The sequence below is a fragment of the Semicossyphus pulcher genome, unplaced genomic scaffold (genome assembly GCF_022749685.1).
Source record: "Semicossyphus pulcher isolate SPU_LCO1_2020_fin unplaced genomic scaffold, fSemPul1.0.p SCAF_8, whole genome shotgun sequence".
Lineage (NCBI taxonomy): Eukaryota > Metazoa > Chordata > Actinopteri > Labriformes > Labridae > Semicossyphus > Semicossyphus pulcher.
The window spans coordinates 698,065-725,275 of NW_027211759.1; the positions used below are offsets into that span (position 1 = coordinate 698,065).

The following is a 27,211-nucleotide window of genomic DNA, read 5'->3' on the forward strand; positions in this document are numbered from 1 at the left end:
ACACAAACTATTTTCATCTAAAAGTCCGGTCCCACCTGAGTCATCTGGCTTTTTCTTTCCAAGCAAACTCCAGAAAGCCTTTTTGATCTGCTCTATGGCGATGTGCAGGCTGTTGTTTTCCTTTCCTCCTGTTGCCACCAGACTGTCACAGCTACACGAGCTCAGCAACAAAGTCAGGAAAAGATGCAGGACCTGCAACGAGATCAGAACTGATTCAGGACCTGCAACGAGATCAGAACTGATTCAGGACCTGCAACGAGATCAGAACTGATTCAGGACCTGCAACGAGATCAGAACTGATTCAATACCTGCAATGAGATCAGAACTGATTCAGGACCTGCAACGAGATCAGAACTGATGCAGGACCTGCAACGAGATCAGAACTGATTCAGGACCTGCAACGAGATCAGAACTGATTCAGGACCTGCAACGAGATCAGAACTGATTCAGGACCTGCAACGAGATCAGAACTGATTCAATACCTGCAACGAGATCAGAACTGATTCAATACCTGCAATGAGATCAGAACTGATTCAATACCTGCAATGAGATCAAAATTGATTCAGGACCTGCAACAAGATCAGAACTGATTCAGGACCTGCAACGAGATCAGAACTGATTCAATACCTGCAACGAGATCAGAACTGATTCAATACCTGCAATGAGATCAGAACTGATTCAATACCTGCAATGAGATCAAAATTGATTCAGGACCTGCAACAAGATCAGAACTGATTCAATACCTGCAACGAGATCAGAACTGATGCAGGACCTGCAACGAGATCAGAACTGATTCAGGACCTGCAACAAGATCAGAACTGATTCAGGACCCGCAACAAGATCAGAACTGATGCAGGACCTGCAACAAGATCAGAACTGATTCAATACCTGCAATGAGATCAAAATTGATTCAGGACCTGCAACAAGATCAGAACTGATTCAATACCTGCAATGAGATCAGAACTGATTCAGGACCTGCAACGAGATCAGAACTGATGCAGGACCTGCAACGAGATCAGAACTGATTCAGGACCTGCAACGAGATCAGAACTGATGCAGGACCTGCAACGAGATCAGAACTGATTCAGGACCTGCAATGAGATCAGAACTGATGCAGGACCTGCAACAAGATCAGAACTGATTCAGGACCCGCAACAAGATCAGAACTGATTCAGGACCCGCAACAAGATCAGAACTGATTCAGGACCCGCAACAAGATCAGAACTGATGCAGGACCTGCAACAAGATCAGAACTGATTCAATACCTGCAATGAGATCAGAACTGATGCAGGACCTGCAACAAGATCAGAACTGATGCAGGACCTGCAACAAGATCAGAACTGATTCAGGACCCGCAACAAGATCAGAACTGATTCAGGACCAGCAACAAGATCAGAACTGATTCAATACCTGCAACAAGATCGAGAACTGATTCAGGACCTGCAACAAGATCAGAACTGATTCAGTTTATTTATTTACTTTTATTAACTATAACTTTATTAATCCCCGGGGGAAATTGGGGATCTACAGCTGCTCTGACACAGAGAAAGCATAGAGAGATGTATGGCAAAAAAAAAGAAGTAAAAACAAAAGTCAAATATGTGCATTCTATATACAATAAAATGAGAGATAAAGATTAAATGCTGAGAAGTGGATCTATGGTGGATATAATTGCCAGAATAAAGTTGAATACAAAATATGAGTTAGATGCAAAAAGTTACATATATAAGAGATATTAACAAATGAACAGTGTTTGCAGTATTTATGTCAAAATATTGCACAGTTGAATTATTGCACAATGATCCAGTGTATGTACAGGAAGAGTTCAGTGCACAGTTTAAGTGGGCATGTGTGTGTCTAATACAGGAACAGATCTTGGAAAAAATGGAGGGGCAGCATTAAGCTAACATGATGGACTCACCAGCAGGTTTCCGATGACCACAACCATCATGAAGTATATCAGACACACGGCCTGACCTGAGACCTCCATGCAGTCCCACAGTGTCTCGATCCACTCTCCTATCAGGACCCTGAAGACAATGAGGAAGGTGTGGAAGAAGTCATTCATGTGCCAGCGTGGAAGCTCGCAGTCTGCTGCGATGCGACAGACGCAGTCTTTGTAGTCCTTCTGGAACAGCTGCATGCCGGCCACGGTGAAGGCAAACACCAAAATAAGCAGGACCAGTATCAGGTTCCTCAGAGCCCTCAACGAGCTCCACACGAACTTTAGCAACAGGTGGAAAGATGGCCACCACCTGGCCAGCCTGAACACTCGCATCTGCACAGGAGACAGGTGATGGTACAGTTACACAGGAAGGAGGAGACAGAAAGGTAAACAGTAATATTATTAGTCTTTAATAGTATTTGGTCGTTATTGTGATGATGATGATGATGATGATGATGATGATGTCATCACACTGACCAGCAGTAACGAGCGAGGGGTTACATCCAGCATTAGCACCGCAAGACTGATGCCAACAATGATGCTGTCAAAGATGTTCCAGCCCACCTGTAACAATGGAAACAACACACACACACACGCAGGTTACCATGGGAACAGCTGTAAGCTGGTAACAAACAGGAAGTAGTCTGACCTGGAAGTAGCCGTACGGGTCCATGGCCACGAGTCTGAGCACCATCTCAGCTAGGAAAATAAACGTGAAGACCTGAGGGGGATCAAAGATCAAAGGTCAAAGATGGGGGGTTAGGGATCAGGGGTGTGGTTAAAACAGTGATCTTAGCCATCATACAGATTGATGGTCTGATCAGCCTGTTCACAACGCTCTATAAATTATACTACCCATGAGCCTCAGCTCTGCACAATTAACAAGTCTGGTACCAACATTTTCCAAGTTGTCTACCTGTCTCACTGCCTGTCTACCTGTCTCACTGCCTGTCTGTCTGTCTGTCTGTCTGACCATCGGTCTCACTGCCTGTCTGTCTCATGGTCTGTCTGTCTGTCTGTCTCTCTGTTTAATGTCAGTTTTGAGACATCATTAAGTAGACGTGTATGCAGATGATACACGTCTATACATCACTGCTGATGCTGTCACGTGATGCTGTCTCGTGATGCTGTCACGTGATGATGCTGTCTCGTGATGCTGTCACGTGATGCTGTCTCGTGATGATGCTGTCTCGTGATGCTGTCTCGTGATGCTGTCTCGTGATGCTGTCTCGTGATGATGCTGTCTCGTGATGCTGTCTCGTGATGCTGTCTCGTGATGATGCTGTCTCGTGATGCTGTCTCGTGATGCTGTCACGTGATGCTGTCTCGTGATGATGCTGTCTCGTGATGCTGTCTCGTGATGCTGTCTCGTGATGCTGTCTCGTGATGATGCTGTCTCGTGATGCTGTCTCGTGATGCTGTCTCGTGATGATGCTGTCTCGTGATGCTGTCTCGTGATGATGCTGTCTCGTGATGATGCTGTCTCGTGATGCTGTCTCGTGATGATGCTGTCTCGTGATGCTGTCTCGTGATGCTGTCTCGTGATGCTGTCACGTGATGCTGTCACATGATGATGCTGTCTCGTGATGATGCTGTCTCGTGATGCTGTCTCGTGATGCTGTCTCGTGATGATGCTGTCTCGTGATGCTGTCTCGTGATGCTGTCTCGTGATGCTGTCTCGTGATGATGCTGTCTCGTGATGCTGTCTCGTGATGCTGTCTCGTGATGCTGTCTCGTGATGCTGTCACATGATGATGCTGTCTCGTGATGATGCTGTCTCGTGATGATGCTGTCACGTGATGATGCTGTCACGTGATGATGCTGTCTCGTGATGCTGTGTCGTGATGCTGTCACGTGATGATGCTGTCACGTGATGATGCTGTGTCGTGATGCTGTGTCGTGATGCTGTCTCGTGATGCTGTGTCGTGATGCTGTCTCGTGATGCTGTCTCGTGATGATGTCACGTGATGCTGTTTCGTGATGCTGTCACGTGATGATGCTGTCACGTGGTGATGCTGTCTCGTGATGCTGTCTCGTGATGCTGTCACGTGATGATGTCACGTGATGCTGTCTCGTGATGATGTTGTCACATGATGATGCTGTCACGTGGTGATGCTGTCTCGTGATGCTGTCACGTGATGATGCTGTCACGTGGTGATGCTGTCACGTGATACTGTCTTGTGATACTGTCACGTGGGTATGAATAAATGAGCAGTAATTTCTTAAAGTGAAACAAGGATAAAATGTAAAGCACTGTGAGCTGCATGTCTTGTATGAAAGGTGTATACTAATAAAGTTTATTATTATTCTTCCCTTCTGTGTGTACACGTGGTTTTAAGTGTTGTTTTTTTTAGCCACTGCTATTTTTGCCTTTCGTGTGAACATAACCGTAATCTGTGTTTCTGAACCCTGACAGGAATAATCTGGACTAAAGAGAGTTTACGTTCAAAGCTTCTGACGTTTCTGTGACACTGACCTGCTCAGAGATGCTCAGCACCTTCTCAAACTGCTCCGTCATTGGATAATGTTCCACAGCCATAAAGACCACGTTGGCGATGAGGCAGAGGACGATTATCAGTTCGAAGTAAGGGTTCATGATGAGGGCGTAGAGCCGCTGTTTGAGCCACTGCCAACAGCCACAACAGTTCCACTTCAGGCAGCGGTTGGCGAAGACATACCAGCACGGAGAACATGACCTGTGGTCATCCTCAGATACTGAAATCAGAGAGAGAGACAGCTGATACAGCAATACAGAAACCTCTTTATGTTCCTCTGTTAAATGTTTCTTAATGCTCCTTTCTCTCACTGGGAATCTGCACTGACACCCAGTAGGTGATTTGTCCATTTTTAACAAGGGGGGAGAACCCACCCCACGTGTAAAGTGTTCACCTCACAGGACATTGTTGCAAGCCGCCTTAACCATAATTGTGACATTTGTAATTATACAATTTAATTTTGTCCAGTTATCTTCTTCTCACGCTGCTACAATTGTCTTTTTAACTGTGTATTAAAGTAATGAGTAAAAACACCTTTAAAGTTTATGCAGTGTGGACTGAGTTTTTTTTTCAAGCAGGGTTTTCTTATGTTTCCAACAATACAAACAGCATATTTTAAGTTGCAGGACACACAATAAGCATTGTTCAAAATAGAAAGAGAAAAACATTCTAGGCTGATATAGCCAGTCAAAGGTAAAAAATTTGTACAATACTAACAATAAACACGTAAACTATGAATAAAGAAGGTTGTGTTTTCTGTGAAAACAGGAACATAGTAGAACATATGAGAAATACTGGTTTTAAGCTGGCAGTGGAAACAAACCAAGGGCGTTTTATAGGACTTGAAAAGATCTGGGGCTAACCTCACACCTTATTGGGGGGGCCGGGTGCAGCGGGGGGTTGTTGATTTTATGGCCATAATTAAATTGTTTATATAAGAAATAACAAAACCCTGTCGCTCAATCTTATACTCACATATACACAATACAGTACTCTGTCAGTTACCAAACTATCGCTCTCTCACTGCCTGTTTCCATTACTAATCCTGGCTCTGCTGGTTGTAACTCGATCTGCACCACCACTGGCTGTGCGGTCTGTGCTGCTAAACTCTGGAAAACCATTAATTAAACTGAAACATCAAGACAACATAGCCTACTCTGCTAAAAAAAATGTAGATTTTGGACATTGCTTCCCTTTAAATTGATAACAGCACATTCAGTGCTCAGATTTCCCGACTTCCTTGAATGCATCAGAAATTATTGATCTGACCTCTGTTTAACAAACGACCATTTAAACAGTTGTTTTCTTCTTCTCTTGAGGACAGACCTGACAAAGCTTCATTTTTACTTTTTACTAATCTTCATCACGATGTTGCAATTTTGGCGAAGGTAAGACCCGTTAATTAAAGTCAATCACAAGAACAACAATTGAGGTTAACGTTCACAGGTATGTAAACTTCAATGACTGTAGTGATTGTTTTAGTTACGTTTCCACTCGCAGATCGTCCTCCGCTCTGCTCACCTGGAACTGATCGGCTGCAGGAGCCGTGTTTGTCAACAGAGCTGTCAATCATCATTTTGACAGCATCAAACAACTAATTAAAAATAAACTTTGGACTTGCACTTGGACGTAAATCAGCAGGATAAGAACTAACTTTAATGACAGAAACCATGTTTGAGAAAAATGTATTGGATGTGTATTTTGATTTTATAGTTTGACTCATGTCCCATCTGTTAACATGGAGGAGGCGGGCTTTATGACCTATACTGCAGCCAGTCAGCAGGGGGCGCTCGAAATGTTTTGGCTTCACTTTTAGGGAGCTGTCATGGCGTCCATCTATATATACAGTCTTTGGTATTAACCGCGTAACGTGCATCCAAATGCTTCAGATTTGATTGGCTGATTTGCATCGCATGCATTGGCCTGTGAGTTTCTGAGACCAGTACCGTAAAGGCTAGAAATGTTGTGCCGGTTAATCTTTAAATGCTTTGTCAATATTTAATAACTGTGAATAATTTATTGGTTATAGTTCCAAGCCTGTATAGGATAGCGTCTGGGTACGCGGTCCCCCCATGAGTGACCTCAGGGGGGGATGGCCCCAGACGGCAGGTAAACAAGGGGGAGGCTTTTTGGTCATTTTGCTAACAAGGTTGAATGGCATCCTCCCTCATCCCCCTACAAATCGCCTACTGCCGACACCGTAGCGTCAGATGAACAAGGAAGGTGTGCAACACGTAAACATCACGGCAGCATCTATTTTGCAATCTACACCGACAGCACCTGCAGCAAAGATGAGTCTCAAAGACAGCTAATAATAGTTGCAATTCCTGGCCATAAATAGGGGAGGCAGTGACGCCAAAAAGCGTGCAGTCTGCCGGAAACAGTAGAAGAAGAAAACTTTGCAACTGACTTGTAGACTTATTCCTTAATTGTGCATTAATTCTTTATTTATGTAGGATGTAGAAGTCAAATGAAAATGAATTAATAGGATTGGTATACCCAGATGTTGAGGAAATGTACATATTTATTACCCTTTCAAATTAATCTTGCCTGCTCATCGAGCCTGTCAATGACTTCAACAGAAAACTGAACGAAAGCCAAATTGAAGAGATCACATGGTTTAACATGGATTCCTTGGTTGTGGGCATGTATTTACATAACAGTTCTATGCTATGGCTTTCTATTCCTCACTGACTCAACGCGTCACAAATTCGTCAGTCAGACTATCAGTAGATGGTGCCTGATGTGCGTTTGAAGACGCACATCACAGTAGAAGAGTTTCAAGGCCTTTCCCATTTCTCTATTTTGTGCCTCCTCGCTCCTCACTCCTCACTTCTCCTGCCTGTGACCCGGAAATCGATCTCAGCACGCCATCTTGAAGGATGTCTCAATTCATAAAATGTATCTCGAGGAGAGAGGATCGAGGATCGAGGATCGAGGAGACTTGCTGGAGGAGCTATGAGAGAGGATACAGCGGTGTATCCTTTGCGGAAGTCTTTCTGGCACCATGACGTAAAAAGAGGCGTGAAACACAGCTGGAATATACAAACCACGGCGGGAGCCTTTTGCTGCATTTCTCTGCTCCTGGGACACCTGTTCCGTCTGAGCAGGTATTCTCCGCGCCGTGTCTCACATTTAACAGAGTGCACACCAGACTAACCCACAGCATGTCCATATGTTGCTATCTCTTCATCACAACCAGAAGACAAACTGTCTCCTACAAAATAAGGACAGGTGTAGGCGTGGACTTTTGATTTTAAGCTTCCACAGCCTGATGTTCAGGTATCGACTGTTTTTGAGCAGAAACAAAACATAACATTTTCGCGCGAGGATGAAAGGCCAGCTGTAAATGTTATTGTTGCTGCTGGATCACACGGCTGTGTGCTCACATGTGTGCGTAAAACGAATGCTGGACAGGTAATATCTGTGGGCATGATTGTTGGTGCCACATAGTTATGCTTGAGGATTATAATAAATGGACCTCTTATTTGTGTGAGTGTCTGTGTATTAAATTAAAAAATAAACATGTACGACAGCCGTACATTTGCGAGACATTATGCCACGTTGTGAAGTGAATTGAAAGAAACTTGTCATAAACACTGTTCTGCTGACAGAGATCATAAAAACAGCCGGGTGTAACAAAACAGACAGACGATGCAGCTGTGCCACACATCACATTTAATTGACGTTGCTTTTAAATGACGGCTCTGAAGCAGGTATGTCTCATGTTGTTAAATGTCTGTTGCCTCGACTCCTCTCTCCTCGTGCCTCTTCCTCGCCTCGTCCGCTCGCATCTCTGGTGGGAGGGACTAAGACGTGAGGAGAGGATCGAGGGAAGGACTTGAGGAGGTACAAACTGAGAAATGAGAAGAGCCTTCAGAAGAGTGTGTGATTCGTTTAAGTTAAAAACAACGTACACCTGTGGTCCTTGTAGCAAGGACGTTTATGTACTCTGAGGACGTTTATGTACTCTCAGGACATTTGGACGTTTATGTACTCTGAGGACGTTTCTACACTCTGAGGACGTTTATGTACTCTGAGGACGTTTATTTACTCTGAGGACGTTTATGTACTCTGAGGACGTTTCTACACTCTGAGGACGTTTATGTACTCTGAGGACGTTTATGTACTCTGAGGACGTTTCTACACTCTGAGGACGTTTATGTACTCTGAGGACGTTTATGTACTCTCAGGACGTTTGGACGTTTATGTACTCTGAGGACGTTTCTACACTCTGAGGACGTTTCTACACTCTGAGGACGTTTATTTACTCTGAGGACGTTTATGTACTCTCAGGACGTTTGGACGTTTATTTACTCTGAGGACGTTTATTTACTCTGAGGACGTTTCTACACTCTGAGGACGTTTATTTACTCTGAGGACGTTTATGTACTCTCAGGACGTTTGGACGTTTATGTACTCTGAGGACGTTTCTACACTCTGAGGACGTTTATTTACTCTGAGGACGTTTATGTACTCTCAGGACGTTTGGACGTTTATGTACTCTGAGGACGTTTCTACACTCTGAGGATGTTTATGTACTCTGAGGACGTTTATTTACTCTGAGGACGTTTGGACGTTTATTTACTCTGAGGACGTTTGGACGTTTCTACACTCTGAGGACGTTTATTTACTCTGAGGACGTTTGGACGTTTCTACACTCTGAGGACGTTTATTTACTCTGAGGACGTTTGGACGTTTCTACACTCTGAGGACGTTTATTTACTCTGAGGACGTTTGGACGTTTCTACACTCTGAGGACGTTTATTTACTCTGAGGACGTTTGGACGTTTCTACACTCTGAGGACGTTTATTTACTCTGAGGACGTTTGGACGTTTCTGCACTCTGAGGACGTTTATTTACTCTGAGGACGTTTCTACACTCTGAGGACGTTTATTTACTCTGAGGACGTTTATGTGCTCTGAGGACGTTTATTTACTCTGAGGACGTTTGGACGTTTCTACACTCTGAGGACGTTTATTGACTCTGAGGACGTTTATTTACTCTGAGGATGTTTCTACACTCTGAGGACGTTTATTTACTCTGAGGACGTTTCTACACTCTGAGGACGTTTATTTACTCTGAGGACGTTTCGACGTTTCTTTAATCTGAGGACGTTTGGACGTTTATTTACTCTGAGGACGTTTATTTACTCTGAGGACGTTTCTACACTCTGAGGACGTTTATTTACTCTGAGGACGTTTGGACATTTCTACACTCTGAGGATGTTTATTTACTCTGAGGACGTTTCTACACTCTGAGGACGTTTATTTACTCTGAGGACGTTTATGTACTCTCAGGACGTTTGGACGTTTATGTACTCTGAGGACGTTTCTACACTCTGAGGATGTTTATTTACTCTGAGGACGTTTGGACGTTTATTTACTCTGAGGACGTTTCTACACTCTGAGGACGTTTCTACACTCTGAGGACGTTTCTACACTCTGAGGACGTTTATTTACTCTGAGGACGTTTGGACGTTTATTTACTCTGAGGACGTTTCTACACTCTGAGGACGTTTATTTACTCTGAGGACGTTTCTACACTCTGAGGACGTTTATTTACTCTGAGGACGTTTATGTGCTCTGAGGACGTTTATTTACTCTGAGGACGTTTCTACACTCTGAGGACGTTTATTGACTCTGAGGACGTTTATGTGCTCTGAGGACGTTTCTACACTCTGAGGACGTTTATTTACTCTGAGGACGTTTCGACGTTTATTTACTCTGAGGACGTTTATTTACTCTGAGGACGTTTCTACACTCTGAGGACGTTTATTTACTCTGAGGACGTTTCGACGTTTCTTTAATCTGAGGACGTTTATTTACTCTGAGGACGTTTCTACACTCTGAGGACGTTTATTTACTCTGAGGACGTTTATGCACTCTGAGGACGTTTATGTACTCTCAGGACGTTTGGACGTTTATGTACTCTGAGGACGTTTCTACACTCTGAGGACGTTTATTTACTCTGAGGACGTTTATGTACTCTCAGGACGTTTGGACGTTTATGTACTCTGAGGACGTTTCTACACTCTGAGGATGTTTATGTACTCTGAGGACGTTTATTTACTCTGAGGACGTTTATTTACTCTGAGGACGTTTATGTACTCTCAGGACGTTTGGACGTTTATGTACTCTGAGGACGTTTCTACACTCTGAGGATGTTTATGTACTCTGAGGACGTTTATTTACTCTGAGGACGTTTATGTACTCTCAGGACGTTTGGACGTTTATGTACTCTGAGGACGTTTCTACACTCTGAGGATGTTTATGTACTCTGAGGACGTTTATTTACTCTGAGGACGTTTGGACGTTTATTTACTCTGAGGACGTTTGGACGTTTCTACACTCTGAGGACGTTTATTTACTCTGAGGACGTTTGGACGTTTCTACACTCTGAGGACGTTTATTTACTCTGAGGACGTTTGGACGTTTATTTACTCTGAGGACGTTTGGACGTTTCTACACTCTGAGGACGTTTATTTACTCTGAGGACGTTTGGACGTTTCTACACTCTGAGGACGTTTATTTACTCTGAGGACGTTTGGACGTTTCTGCACTCTGAGGACGTTTATTTACTCTGAGGACGTTTCTACACTCTGAGGACGTTTATTTACTCTGAGGACGTTTATGTGCTCTGAGGACGTTTATTTACTCTGAGGACGTTTGGACGTTTCTACACTCTGAGGACGTTTATTGACTCTGAGGACGTTTATTTACTCTGAGGATGTTTCTACACTCTGAGGACGTTTATTTACTCTGAGGACGTTTATTTACTCTGAGGACGTTTGGACGTTTATTTACTCTGAGGACGTTTGGACATTTCTACACTCTGAGGATGTTTATTTACTCTGAGGACGTTTATGTAATCTGAGGACGTTTATTTACTCTGAGGACGTTTATTTACTCTGAGGACGTTTATGTTCTCTGAGGACGTTTCTGTACTCTGAGGACGTTTCTACACTCTGAGGAGGTTTATGTTCTCTGAGGACGTTTATGTAATCTGAGGACGTTTATTTACTCTGAGGACGTTTATTTACTCTGAGGACGTTTATGTTCTCTGAGGACGTTTATGTACTCTGAGGACGTTTCTACACTCTGAGGAGGTTTATGTTCTCTGAGGACGTTTATGTACTCTGAGGACGTTTCTACACTCTGAGGAGGTTTATTTACTCTGAGGACGTTTATTTACTCTGAGGACGTTTATGTGCTCTGAGGACGTTTATTTACTCTGAGGAGGTTTATTTGCTCTGAGGACGTTTCTACACTCTGAGGACGTTTCTACACTCTGAGGACGTTTATTAACTCTGAGGACGTTTATGTACTCTGAGGACGTTTCTACACTCTGAGGAGGTTTATTTACTCTGAGGACGTTTATTTACTCTGAGGACGTTTGGACGTTTATTTACTCTGAGGACATTTGGACGTTTATTTACTCTGAGAACGTTTCTGCACTCTGAGGACGTTTCTGCACTCTGAGGACGTTTATTTACTCTGAGGATGTTCATTTACTCTGAGGATGTTCATTTACTCTGAGGACGTTTATTTACTCTGAGGATGTTTCTACACTCTGAGGACGTTTCTGTACTCTGACGACGTTTATGTACTCTGAGGACATTTCTGCACTCTGAGGACGTTTATGTACTCTGAGGACGCTTCTGCACTCTGAGGACGTATATATACTCTGAGGACGTTTATGTACTCTGAGGACGTTTCTGTACTCTGAGGACATTTCTGCACTCTGAGGACGTTTATGTACTCTGAGGACGCTTCTGCACTCTGAGGACGTATATTTACTCTGAGGACGTTTCTGCACTCTGAGGACGTTTATTTATTCTGAGGACATTTGGACGTTTATTTACTCTGAGGACGTTTATTTACTCTGAGGATGTTCATTTACTCTGAGGACGTTTATTTACTCTGAGGATGTTTCTGCACTCTGAGGACGTTTATTTACTCTAAGGACGTTTCTGTACTCTGAGGACATTTATGTACTCTGAGGACATTTCTGCACTCTGAGGACGTTTATGTACTCTGAGGACGCTTCTGCACTCTGAGGACGTATATTTACTCTGAGGACGTTTCTCCACTCTGAGGACGTATATATACTCTGAGGACGTTTATGTACTCTGAGGACGTATATATACTCTGAGGACGTTTATGTACTCTGAGGACGTTTCTGCACTCTGAGGACGTATGTATACTCTGAGGACGTATATATACTCTGAGGACGTTTATGTACTCTGAGGACGTTTCTGCACTCTGAGGACGTATGTATACTCTGAGGACGTTTATGTACTCTGAGGACGTATATATACTCTGAGGACGTTTATGTACTCTGAGGACGTATATATACTCTGAGGACGTTTATGTACTCTGAGGACGTTTCTGCACTCTGAGGACGTATGTATACTCTGAGGACGTATATGTACTCTGAGGACGTTTATGTACTCTGAGGACATTTCTGCACTCTGAGGACGTTTATGTACTCTGAGGACGCTTCTGCACTCTGAGGACGTATATATACTCTGAGGACGTATATTTACTCTGAGGACGTTTCTGTACTCTGAGGACATTTCTGCACTCTGAGGACGTATATTTACTCTGAGGACGTTTCTGCACTCTGAGGACGTTTATTTACTCTGAGGACGTTTATTTACTCTGAGGACGTTTCTACACTCTGAGGATGTTCATTTACTCTGAGGACGTTTATTTACTCTGAGGATGTTTCTGCACTCTGAGGACGTTTATTTACTCTAAGGACGTTTCTGTACTCTGAGGACGTTTATGTACTCTGAGGACATTTCTGCACTCTGAGGACGTTTATGTACTCTGAGGACGCTTCTGCACTCTGAGGACGTTTATGTACTCTGAGGACGCTTCTGCACTCTGAGGACGTATATTTACTCTGAGGACGTTTCTGCACTCTGAGGACGTATATATACTCTGAGGACGTTTATGTACTCTGAGGACGTATATATACTCTGAGGACGTTTATGTACTCTGAGGACGTTTCTGCACTCTGAGGACGTATGTATACTCTGAGGACGTATATATACTCTGAGGACGTTTATGTACTCTGAGGACGTTTCTGCACTCTGAGGACGTATGTATACTCTGAGGACGTATATATACTCTGAGGACGTTTATGTACTCTGAGGACGTTTCTGCACTCTGAGAACGTATGTATACTCTGAGGACGTTTATGTGCTCTGACGACGTTTCTGCACTCTGAGGACGTTTATTTACTCTGAGGACGTTTCTACACTCTGAGGACGTTTATTTACTCTGAGGACGTTTCTACACTCTGAGGACGTGTATTTACTCTGAGGACGTTTGGACGTTTATTTACTCTGAGGACGTTTCTACACTCTGAGGACGTTTATTTACTCTGAGGACGTTTATTCACTGTGAGGACGTTTCTACACTCTGAGGACGTTTATTTACTCTGAGGACGTTTGGACGTTTATTTACTCTGAGGACGTTTCTACACTCTGAGGACGTTTATTTACTCTGAGGACGTTTATTTACTCTGAGGACGTTTCGACGTTTATTTACTCTGAGGACGTTTCTACACTCTGAGGACGTTTATTCACTGTGAGGACGTTTCTACACTCTGAGGACGTTTATTTACTCTGAGGACGTTTCTGCACTCTGAGGACGTTTATTTACTCTGAGGACGTTTATTTACTCTGAGGACGTTTATTCACTGTGAGGACGTTTCTACACCCTGAGGACGTTTATTTACTCTGACGACGTTTCTGCACTCTGAGGACGTTTATTTACTCTGAGGACGTTTATTTACTCTGAAGATGTTTATTTACTCTGAGGACGTTTCTACACTCTGAGGACGTTTATTTACTCTGAGGACGTTTATTTACTCTGAGGACGTTTCTACACCCTGAGGACGTTTATTTACTCTGAGGACGTTTATTTACTCTGAGGAGGTTTATGTGCTCTGAGGACGTTTCTACACCCTGAGGACGTTTATTTACTCTGAGGACGTTAATTCACTCTGAGGACGTTTATTTACTCTGAGGACGTTTCTACACTCTGAGGACGTTTATTTACTCTGAGGACGTTTATTTACTCTGAGGACGTTTCTACACTCTGAGGACGTATATTTACTCTGAGGACGTTTATTTACTCTGAGGACGTTTATTTACTCTGAGGACGTTTCTACACCCTGAGGACGTTTATTTACTCTGAGGACGTTAATTCACTCTGAGGACGTTTATTTACTCTGAGGATGTTTATTTACTCTGAGGACGTTTATTTACTCTGAGGACGTTTTTATTTACTCTGAGGATGTTTATGTGCTCTGAGGACGTTTCTACACTCTGAGGACGTTTGGACGTTTATTTACTCTGAGGACGTTTCTACACTCTGAGGACGTTTATTTACTCTGAGGACGTTTATTTACTCTGAAGATGTTTATTTACTCTGAGGACGTTTATTTACTCTGAGGACGTTTATGTGCTCTGAGGACGTTTATGTGCTCTGAGGACGTTTCTACACCCTGAGGACGTTTATTTACTCTGAGGCCGTTTCTACACTCTGAGGACGTTTATTTACTCTGAGGACGTTTCTACACCCTGAGGACGTTTATTTACTCTGAGGCCGTTTCTACACTCTGAGGACGTTTATTTACTCTGAGGACGTTTGGACGTTTCTACACCCTGAGGACGTTTATTTACTCTGAGGACGTTTCTACACTCTGAGGACGTTTATTTACTCTGAGGACGTTTCTACACTCTGAGGATGTATATTTACTCTGAGGACGTTTATTTACTCTGAGGACGTTTGGACGTTTATTTACTCTGAGGACGTTTATTTACTCTGAGGACGTTTTTATTTACTCTGAGGACGTTTATTAACTCTGAGGACGTTTGGACGTTTATTTACTCTGAGGACGTTTATTTACTCTGAAGATGTTTATTTACTCTGAGGACGTTTATTTACTCTGAGGACGTTTTTATTTACTCTGAGGATGTTTATGTGCTCTGAGGACGTTTCTACACTCTGAGGACGTTTGGACGTTTATTTACTCTGAGGACGTTTCTACACTCTGAGGACGTTTATTTACTCTGAGGACGTTTATTTACTCTGAAGATGTTTATTTACTCTGAGGACGTTTATTTACTCTGAGGACGTTTATGTGCTCTGAGGACGTTTATGTGCTCTGAGGACGTTTCTACACCCTGAGGACGTTTATTTACTCTGAGGCCGTTTCTACACTCTGAGGACGTTTATTTACTCTGAGGACGTTTCTACACCCTGAGGACGTTTATTTACTCTGAGGCCGTTTCTACACTCTGAGGACGTTTATTTACTCTGAGGACGTTTCTACACCCTGAGGACGTTTATTTACTCTGAGGACGTTTATGTACTCTGAGGACGTTTGGACGTTTATTTACTCTGAGGCCGTTTCTACACTCTGAGGACGTTTATTTACTCTGAGGACGTTTCTACACTCTGAGGACGTTTATTTACTCTGAGGACGTTTCTACACTCTGAGGATGTATATTTACTCTGAGGACGTTTATTTACTCTGAGGACGTTTGGACGTTTATTTACTCTGAGGACGTTTCAACGTTTATGTACTCTGAGGACGTTTATGTACTCTGAGGACGTTTCTGCACTCTGAGGACGTATGTATACTCTGAGGACGTATATATACTCTTAGGACGTTTATGTACTCTGAAGGCATTACTGCACTCTGAGGATGTTTCTACACTTTGAGGATGTTTCTGCACCCTAAGAACAGATGTTTTCTTAGCTGTGGACTATTTCTACATCATGTGAATTATTCCTGTCTGTGTGTGTGTGTGTGTGTGTGTGTGTGTGTGTGTGTGTGCGTACCTCCCAGTTCAGTGTGTTGTGTCTCATTGCTCTTCTCCTTTTCACCATCTTGTGTCTTTGAGAGCGCATTCCTGCAGGCTGATGGCTGTAATAACAAAACATTGTTAACACTTATTTTTGGAAATCAAACTTGTCTATGGAGATCATCTCACCTCCTTGTCACTCCTCTTCAACGCCTCCTCGATCTGATTGAACTCTTTTTCTTTCTGTCGAGCCTCAGCAACAGCAGCTTTCTCCTGCTTGCTGATTACCACAGCAACCCTCACCACAATGAGGCTGAGGAGGCAGAAACAGCCGGGGAACACGATGAGTACAAAGAAGGTCAGGTTCAGTTTACCTGCTGCTCGTAACGTCTGCGGACAGACAGACAGACAGACAGACAGACAGACAGACAGACAGACAGAGAGTTGAGCGAGAAAATCCAGGTCCATTTACACCAATTGAACCAGTGTGTGTATTGGGGTGTGTTACTGGGACCAGTACTGACAAGCTGCATCAGGTTATCGCAGAAGTCGTGGGTCATCAGTCGAATCAGAGACAGCAGAGATGAACCGAATGAGTCATAGCTGGTGTAGCCGTAGTTTGGGTTCTTCCCACCTTTTAAACACGTAAAACCCTCCGGACAGGCCCTTAACACACCATCATCTTCATCATCATCATCATTAGTATTAAAATCATCTTCATCATGAGTATCAGAGACAGTGTGTGAACGTACCCGGCATAAGAGCTGTTTCCACACAGCAAAGCATCCAGGTCATGAGGACGGTAGTAAAAGTTCGCTGACAGAGAGAGAGACAGGCAGTCAATTGTATGTGGTGTATTGTTGATGCTTTGGCAATATTGTCTTGACTTTCATGCCAATAAAGTATAATTTAATTGAAATTGGCAGCCAGGGAGACAGATGGACAGATGGACAGGTGTTGGAGCTTGATGTGTTGAAGGTGTGGTTCAATTTAAACATTATAAAATTATCTGTGTAGGAAAGCAGGATCAGAAGTTCTGACAGCATAGGCGTCTGTGATGTCATCTTAAACCCATCTGATGATTTATGAGAGGTTACAGAGCGCCGGAGTCCTGAGTGAGACTAAGACACACATTTTCAATCTTATTATTTTAGCCAAAACCAGGAGATTTTGTGACAGCTTCAGAACGTTCACTTGACATTATCCTCATCATCATCTTCATCATAAGTACCGCTCCTGGTGGATTCATATTGGTTTCTCTACATAATACAACAGAGTACGCTCTACCTGCTCTATTTAAGAGTCCTCAGATAACTGTGTTATTGAGCGTATATAAATAAAAATGTAATCATTGATTGAATTGATCAACATCTTCTTCATCATCAGCATCACCATCTTACATTTGTTGTTGAGGTACATGTTCCAATCAAAGCGACCGTAGTTATCAGGTGTGTATTCAAGGGTCATGTTGACCGGCCACATGACACATTTCTGTTTCAGGGATCCCATAAAGAGCTGCTGACCAATCAGAGCCAACAAGCTGAGGCAGATCCCGGTCATCGCCATGACGCCCGCCAGACACCTCAGGGATTGGACGAGAGCTCTGACAGTTGTCTTCACACCTAAGAGAGGGGCATGCTTAAATAGTTTCAAGTGTCACATGTCAAGTGCACACATTCAGACTCGCACACACACACTGACCCGGTATGAGTGGGAGGAGCTTCAGGACTCGAGAAACTTTGGCCAGAACAGAAACTTTCCCCAAATCCACAAATTCTGACAAGTACCTGAAACACACCTTCATCGTTATCATCATCATTATTCTTATTATTAATATTATAATATTTGTATTAATAATATTATGATTGAATAAATTATCATTATGATGATATTATTACGCCAGGATGACGACCAGGATGTCCAGCAGGTTCCAGTTGTCTCTGAGGAAGGTAAACCTGCCCAAACAGACACCTCTGGACACCATCTTTATGACAACCTCGAGCGTGTAGACGGCTGTGAACATGTAACTGTTTAAAGACACAAACACACGATTTAAAATAATACAACAAAAGTTAGAGAGAAACATCTGAAGCATCTGCTGACAGGAAACAAAACATCCAGTCAAGTTAGCTGGGGCAGCCGTGGTTGGTGGTTGGAGACCCAGCTCCTCCACTTCACATGCTGAAGTGTCCTTGGGCAAGACACTGAACCCTGAATTGTAAATGCGTCTGAATGATTTTCTGAGTGGTGGGCCAAGGAATGGTGTCTGTGAAAGGGTGAATGTGATATGTAGTGTAAAAGCACCGTGAGTTGTCTGATGACTCGAAAGGGGCTTAATAATTACAGTCTATTAACCATTAACCATGAACCATTTACCATGAATCGTTTACCATGAACCATTAACCATGAACCGTTTACCATGAACCGTTTACCATGAACCATTAACCATGAACCATTTACCATGAACCATTTACCATGAACCATTAACCATGAACCATTTACCATGAACCGTTTACCATGAACCATTAACCATGAACCGTTTACCATGAACCGTTTACCATGAACCATTAACCATGAACCGTTTACCATGAACCATTTACCATGAACCGTTTACCATGAACCATTAACCATGAACCGTTTACCATGAACCGTTTACCATGAACCATTAACCATGAACCATTTACCATGAACCATTTACCATGAACCATTAACCATGAACCATTTACCATGAACCATGAACCGTTTACCATGAACCGTTTACCATGAACCATTTACCATGAACCATTTACCATGAACCATTAACCATGAACCGTTTACCATGAACCATTAACCATGAACCATTAACCATGAACCATTTACCATGAACCATTTACCATGAACCATTAACCATGAACCATTTACCGTTTACCATGAACCGTTTACCATGAACCGTTTACCATGAACCATTAACCATGAACCATTAACCATGAACCGTTTACCATGAACCATTTACCATGAACCATTAACCATGAACCGTTTACCATGAACCATTAACCATGAACCATTAACCATGAACCATTTACCATGAACCATTTACCATGAACCATTAACCATGAACCATTTACCATGAACCATTTACCATGAACCATGAACCGTTTACCATGAACCGTTAACCATGAACCGTTAACCATGAACCATTTACCATGAACCATTTACCATGAACCATTAACCATGAACCGTTTACCATGAACCATTTACCATGAACCATTTACCATGAACCATTAACCATGAACCATTTACCATGAACCGTTTACCATGAACCATTAACCATGAACCATTTACCATGAACCATTAACCATGAACCGTTTACCATGAACCGTTTACCATGAACCATTTACCATGAACCGTTTACCATGAACCGTTTACCATGAACCGTTTACCATGAACCATTTACCATGAACCGTTTACCATGAACCGTTTACCATGAACCATTTACCATGAACCATTAACCATGAACCGTTTACCATGAACCATTTACCATTAACCATGAACCGTTTACCATGAACCGTTTACCATGAACCATTTACCATGAACCATTAACCATGAACCGTTTACCATGAACCATTTACCATGAACCATTTACCATGAACCGTTTACCATGAACCGTTTACCATGAACCATTTACCATGAACCGTTAACCATGAACCGTTTACCATGAACCGTTTACCATGAACCATTTACCATGAACCGTTTACCATGAACCGTTTACCATGAACCATTTACCATGAACCATTTACCATGAACCATTAACCATGAACCGTTTACCATGAACCATTTACCATTAACCATGAACCGTTTACCATGAACCGTTTACCATGAACCATTTACCATGAACCATTAACCATGAACCGTTTACCATGAACCATTTACCATGAACCATTAACCATGAACCGTTTACCATGAACCATTAACCATGAACCATTTACCATGAACCATTAACCATGAACCGTTTACCATGAACCATTTACCATGAACCATTAACCATGAACCGTTTACCATGAACCATTAACCATGAACCGTTTACCATGAACCATTTACCATGAACCATTAACCATGAACCATTTACCATTTACCATTTACCATTAACCATAAACCATTTACCATTTACCATTAACCGTTTACCATTAACCGTTTACCATTAACCCTTAACCATTTACCATTAACCATTAACTATTAACTATTAACCATTAACTGTTAACCATTTAACATTCAACATTTAACATTAACGATTTAACAATGACCATTAACTATAACACTGGTAACCATTAACCATTTATTGAACTAACCTTAACTTTATTTATTGAGATCAGTTTGTTTTCCAGGACAGGAGATTTAAAAAGCAGTTATGGGATCAGTGAAGGATTTTCCTCAGCATGTGGCCGCGGCAGAATAATGTCCTGTCAGGTGTCAGGCGGCTGTAGCTCAGTGGCTCAGTGGTAGAGTCGGTCGTCTTTCAATCATCGGAAGGTCGGAGGTTCGATCCCCAGCTCCCTCAGGCTACATGTCAAAGTGTCCTTGGGCAAGACACTGAACCCCAAATTGCTCCTGGTGGCCTAGCCAATGTATGAATGTGATGACTGAGTGACAGTTGGGCACTTTATGTACCAGCCTCTGCCATCAGTGTATAAATGTGTGTGTGAATGGGTGAATGTGACATGTAGTGTGAAAGCAGCTTTGAGTGGCCGCAGAGACTAGAAAAGCGCTTTATAAATAAAGTCCAGTTACCATTTATAATCAGGATTAATGCAGACTGTCTGGTTCTGTCCTCGTCCGTCCAATAACTCCAGGTAATGAACAGGTGTATTTTATACTGTGACAAGTTTGACTCCTAACGCTGAATCACTTCATGAGGACAGAACAGAGGCCTGAGATCTGATTTTCTCTGTGAACCATGAATGCGTATCACTGACAGCACCAAACAAACAGATTAAGGTGTGTGTGTGTGTGTGTGTGTGTGTGTGTGTGTGTGTGTGCGTGCGTGCACACTCACTCCAGACTGTAGCTCCAATCTGGTCGATCTTTTATCATCATGAACACACAGTCGGTCAGAATCGTCACCATGACGACCAAACTGAAGAATGTTTGAATGTTAAGGAAGAAACACACACACACACACGCTGAGCATGTTAATGCAGTAAAACAGACTGCAGGAGTTTGGGTTTGTTCCATCTACTACTTGGGGAGCAGCAGAGTGTTACATCATCAGTCTGAAATAATCAAGGATATGAGTGAGTGAGAACTCTGATGGCGGCGGTTCTCAGCTGGTTCAACGGACTCAACAGGAACCAGGCCGACCCAGAATTGAACCGGTAAATCAGGTTTCCTTTACCAAGCACAAGGAACGTCTGCAGAGAGACAGACAGGTAAACCTAACCCTAACCCTAACCCCCCCAGGGATAAATAAAATATTTCTGATTCTGATTCTGAAGAGAGAGAGAGAGAGGTGGGTTAGAGAGAGAGAGACAGATTACAGAGAGAGAGAGAGGTGGGTTAAAGAGAGAGAAAAGAATTACAGAGAGAGAGAGAGGCGGGTCAGAGAGATTAAACAGAGGGAGACCTTTTGTGATTGGTAGAAAGGATCCAGCTCCTCCAATGGGGTGTTGAGAAGCTCAGGGGGCGGGTCCCCGTAGAAGAATGGGAGGGGCTTCCCGGCCTCCAGGTCACTGGCTGGTTTAGGCAGGTCTTTCTCTGCTTCCTGTCAATCAGAGAGCCAATTAGAGAACATGATTCAGTTCAGTTTAAGTGTTAATGTTGAATTCTCACAAAAATGTGATGTTTTCATAAATAAAGTTATATTATGTTACAATTTTACGATTATATTTAGCAGACACTTTTGTACAACATTTGTATTGTCCAGTACAACACAAGCAACAAGACAGGAGGGAACGAAGTCAGTAAGAGCCAACAAACAGCTTCAAGTGCGATCGGACACTGGTGCTGACAGGCAGAGCACAGTGCGTAAAGAAGCATCATCATCAACATCAATAACAACAACATCATTATTATCAAAAGCATTACTATTATTAAGGTCAGAGGTGTTCATAAAGAGCTGGGTCTTAAGCTTCTTCTTAAAGGTGAAAGGGACTCTGCTGAGATGACAAGGAGCTCAGTCTTGGATAGGTTGAGCTGAAGGTGGCGTTCTTTCATCCATTTAGAGATATCAGCAAGGCATGACGAGATACGTGCAGAGACTGTAGTGTCCTCTGAAGGGAATGACAGGAAGAGCTGGGTATCGTCCACATAGCAATGGTATGAGAAACCATGGGAGCGGATGATTGCACCAAGTGAGGAGGTATATATTGAAAAGAGAAGGGGACCGAGCACTGACCCTTGAGGCACCTCTGTGGATAAGCTGTGGGGTTTGGACACTTTCCTTATCAAGATGCTGTAACAGATGTCCCTGAGAGGTAGGACATGAACCAGAAGAGGGCAGATCCTGAGATACCAAGCTCAGAGAGAGTGGAGAGGAGGATGTGGTGGTTCACCGTGTCAAAGGCAGCTGACAGATCTAGCAGTGATAGAGCTGAGGACTGTCCAGCAGCTTTAGCCAGACGCAGTGATTCCATTACCGACAGTAGTGCAGTTTCTGTAGAGCTTAAAGCCAGACTGATTTGGGTCCAACAGATTGTTCTTGGACAGGAAGTCAGAGACTTAATTAAAAACTGTGAGTTGTCAAGTACTTTGGACAGGAAGGGTAGAAGTGAAACTAGTCTGAAGTTTAAGTTAGTTTTAAGTTTTCCATACATCTCCTCTCCTGACACTTTTGAATCAATCAATCAATAAAGTTTATATTGTATAGCGCCAAATCATAACCAGGTTAAGTTATCTTAGACACTTCACAAACAGAGCAGGTCAGGGAAACACAAGTATTAACACACTCACACAGAACAAAGAGCAAAATTTATTATAATCCTTAAACATAACTACCAGTGCCACCAACAATCATGCCCACATATATTAATAAAAACTGTCCAGTGTCCATTATGCACACAGTAGAGAATATAGACATGGATTCCAGCAGCAGAAATAAATATATTTTAACAGCTGACCTTTCTTTGATGTTAAGCACACAGAACGTTAATTAACATAAGATCCTGTCCAAATCTAACGGCATTTTTTGATGAAAAGAGTTATGCTGTTGTGCCTTGTGCGTAAATGTTCACAGTGTCTCTCGTTATTTGGAAAGGAACTAATCCTTTCTGATGTTATGATATTGTTCCTGATATATATGGATATAACTTAAATCCGAGCATCATTATACATCTGTGTATCATTATCATTATCATCATCATTATTATCATTATCATCATTATCATTATTCTTACTATCATTATCATCATTATCATTGTCGTCATTATCGTTATCTTTATCATCATTATCATTATTATCATTATTATCATTGTCATCATTACAATTATCATTATCATTGTCATCATTATTATCAGTTATCAGTATCGTTATCAATATCATTATTTTCACTGTCCTCATTATCTTTATCATTATCATTGTCATCATTATCATCATTATCATTGTCAGCATTATCAGCATTATCGTTATCATTATCATCATTATCATTTTTATAATTATCGTTATCTTTATCATCGTTATCATCATTATTATCATTGTCATCATTATAATTATCATTATCATTATTATCAGTCATCTTTATTATCAGTTATCAGTATCGTTATCATTAAAATTATTTTCATTGTCATCATTATCTTTATCATTATCATTATTATCATTGTCATCATTATTGTTATAATTATCATTATCATTATCATTTTTATAATTATCGTTATCTTTATCATTGTCATCATTATCATTTTATAATTATCATTATCTTTATCATCGTTATCATTATTATCATTGTCATCATTATAATTATCATTATCATTATTATCAGTCATCTTTATTATCAGTTATCAGTATCGTTATCTTTATCATCGTTATCATCATTATTATCATTGTCATCATTATAATTATCATTATCATTATTATCAGTCATCTTTATTATCAGTTATCAGTATCGTTATCATTAAAATTATTTTCATTGTCATCATTATCTTTATCATTATCATTATTATCATTGTCATCATTATTGTTATAATTATCATTATCATTATCATTTTTATAATTATTGTTATCTTTATCATTGTCATCATTATCATTTTATAATTATCATTATCTTTATCATCGTTATCATTATTATCATTGTCATCAATATTGTTATAATTATCATTATCATCATTATCATCACTATCATCATTATCATTATCATTGTCATCACTTTAATTATCATTATCATTATTATCATTGTCATCGTTATATACAGTCATTGGTTTACTGTTAGCTGACATGTCCTTACTGTTTACTGTTAGCGTGACCCTGCAAACTGTTTGCTGTTAGCAGAAGAATGCTAACTGTTTGCTGTTAGCTGACATGTGCTATCAGCTGCATCGCTGACAAAATCTTTGCTCTCTCTGGACACCAGGGGGCGACACATCATCAAATATGATCACATAGAAAACACACTGTTCATCTTTATCAGAGCACAGGCAGACACAGAGTTCATGCTTAAATCATCATCATTATCATTATCATTGTCATCATTATCATTATCATTGTCATTATCATTATTATCATTGCCATCATTATCATTATTATTATTATCATTATAATCACTGTCATCATTGTTGTTATCCTTGTCATCATAATCGTTGTCATTATTATCATTGTCATCATTATCATCATTATTATCATTGTCATCAGTATCATTATCATTAAGTGTTTTGTACCTGCTTGTTTCTCCTCTTGTCTAGCTCCTCCCCATCGTCTTCATGTCTTCGTTGAATATCCTCCAGCGAGGCCACTGTGAAGCGTCTGAAGACCTCCTGACCAACAGGGGGCAGCAGAGACACCACCCTGCCATCACCCAGCGCTGCCTGAACTTCACTGTCACCTAGCAACTTCTTCCTGTGGGGAGGGGGGGTCACACAATTTCTGTGTTCGAAATGCCATACAATACTAGCAGTACGTATCGATTTGGCCAATATGTAGTATGTAGTATGCAAACAAATGCAAAATGTGCAGTTACCAAAAATGCCCAGATGTTGTACTGATTTGGAAAAAATCTCCAGTATGCATGGGACCAGTCTGCCTCACCTACTGCATTCCTGAAGAGCAGAGGGGGGCGCTATAGCTAAAGAAGCAGCTTTTTGCTGTTCGCGGGTTATAGTTTGTTTCCGCTTTCAGAACTGTGTTATTTGGTATGCGCGCTGAGCAGATTATCCTTTGGTAACTGCTTAATACCCTTGAGGATACCTTAACAACTAAAATGAAACAAAATTGAAGAATTGAACAAGATGAGAAAATTGTCTGAAAATCAATTAAACTTTCAAGAACTCTAGATGCTGTGTGAGTATTTTGTTTTTTGTACTGCTGCACTCCAGAACTTTTTATCTAAATTTTTACTTAATTCCTTTAATCTAATGTATTTTTGTTTTTTGTATCTATTTTTGATAAGTATCACATTTCTTTTAATGTTCTTAATGCTCTGTTTTAAATTGTGTAAAGCACTTTGAATTGCTTTATGTATAGTATAGAGAGCACCATTCATGTGTATGTATAGACTCTGTACATACATTTGCCTTGCCTTTCCAAAACTGGATACTGGCGCCTGGCGTTGCATACTGAAACATAAATTTGAACAGCTCTGTACATACTACCACAGAACGCAGTATGCAGTATATAGTATATAGTATCCGATTTCGAACACAGCACACATTTACTGTTAGCAGAAGAATGCTAACTGTTTATTGCATAGACTATATGAAAAGATGGACAACATGACAGCTCCCTAAAAGTGAAGCCAAAACATTTCAGGCGCCCCTGCTGACTGGCTGCAGTATAGCTCATAAAGCCCGCCCCCCCCATGTTAACAGATGAGACATGAGTCAAACTATAAAAGCAAAATACACGCTCGATACATTTTTCTCAAACGTGGTTTCTGTCATTATAGTTAGTTCTTATCATGCTGATTTATTTAAGTGTTCATTTTACTGACAAGTTTATTTTTAATTAGTTATTTGATGCTGTCAAAATGATGATTGACAGCTCTGTTGACAAATTCGGCTCCTGCAGCCAATCAGTTCCCGGTGAGCAGAGTGGCGGACGATCCACGAGAGGAGACGTACCTGTGAACGTTAACTTCAGACCAACACAAGAAGCTGTCCTGCTGTTAAACACGCCGGCGGATCCTTGCTGTTTTTTCAGTAAGTTAAGTGTGTGTTTGGGTTAGCGGAAGTGGCTACGGCCGCTTCACTCAACGATCTCTACTGACAGACTACAGACTCTGGCTCCAAATGACGTCGCCAAATGCAAGATGGCAGCGCCTATCACGGGCTATTTTGGCATCAATTTCGTACAATGAGAGCAGATGGAGACGCGTTGTCCATCTATATATACAGTCATTGGTTTACTGTTAGCTGACATGTCCTTACTGTTTACTGTTAGCGTAACCCTGCAAACTGTTTGCTGTTAGCTGACATGTGCTAACAGCTGCATCGCTGACAAAATCTTTGCTCTCTCTGGACACCAGGGGGCGACACATCGTCAAATATGATCACATAGAGAACACACTGTTCATCTTTATCAGAGCACAGGCAGACACAGAGTTCATGCTTAAATCATGCTCATCATCATTATTCTCTCCTGATGATTCGTCTCCTTGTTATTGAGCCTGATCTGACAGTCCGTACTGTTTCTATCTCTGGTGAACCAAAGTTTCAAACGTCACAGCTAAATTACGGTGGCCCACAAAGACAAACAGCCAAAAGGATTTTAGAATGGGCTTCAAATTCAGTGAGAAACACACAAACCCTGACAACAGCAACAGAAAACTT

General features: G+C 41.7%; 1 protein-coding gene across 1 annotated transcript in view; it reads right to left on the reverse strand.

The window, feature by feature from the left end:
* Positions 1-27,211, reverse strand: part of LOC138612430 (sodium channel protein type 4 subunit alpha B-like) — a 41,324-nt gene that overhangs the window by 13,416 nt on the left and 697 nt on the right. Inside the window, exons 2-17 of the mRNA XM_069685668.1 lie at positions 25,106-25,283; positions 21,865-22,002; positions 21,534-21,652; positions 21,298-21,387; positions 18,167-18,295; positions 17,970-18,055; positions 17,669-17,890; positions 17,021-17,084; positions 16,793-16,934; positions 16,458-16,658; positions 16,306-16,390; positions 4,422-4,660; positions 2,595-2,666; positions 2,423-2,509; positions 1,922-2,278; positions 36-192 (exon numbers count right to left, since the gene is read on the reverse strand). Coding sequence (XP_069541769.1) covers positions 36-192; positions 1,922-2,278; positions 2,423-2,509; positions 2,595-2,666; positions 4,422-4,660; positions 16,306-16,390; positions 16,458-16,658; positions 16,793-16,934; positions 17,021-17,084; positions 17,669-17,890; positions 17,970-18,055; positions 18,167-18,295; positions 21,298-21,387; positions 21,534-21,652; positions 21,865-22,002; positions 25,106-25,283 — 2,366 coding nt within the window. The remainder of the gene's footprint in view (positions 1-35; positions 193-1,921; positions 2,279-2,422; positions 2,510-2,594; positions 2,667-4,421; positions 4,661-16,305; positions 16,391-16,457; positions 16,659-16,792; positions 16,935-17,020; positions 17,085-17,668; positions 17,891-17,969; positions 18,056-18,166; positions 18,296-21,297; positions 21,388-21,533; positions 21,653-21,864; positions 22,003-25,105; positions 25,284-27,211) is intronic.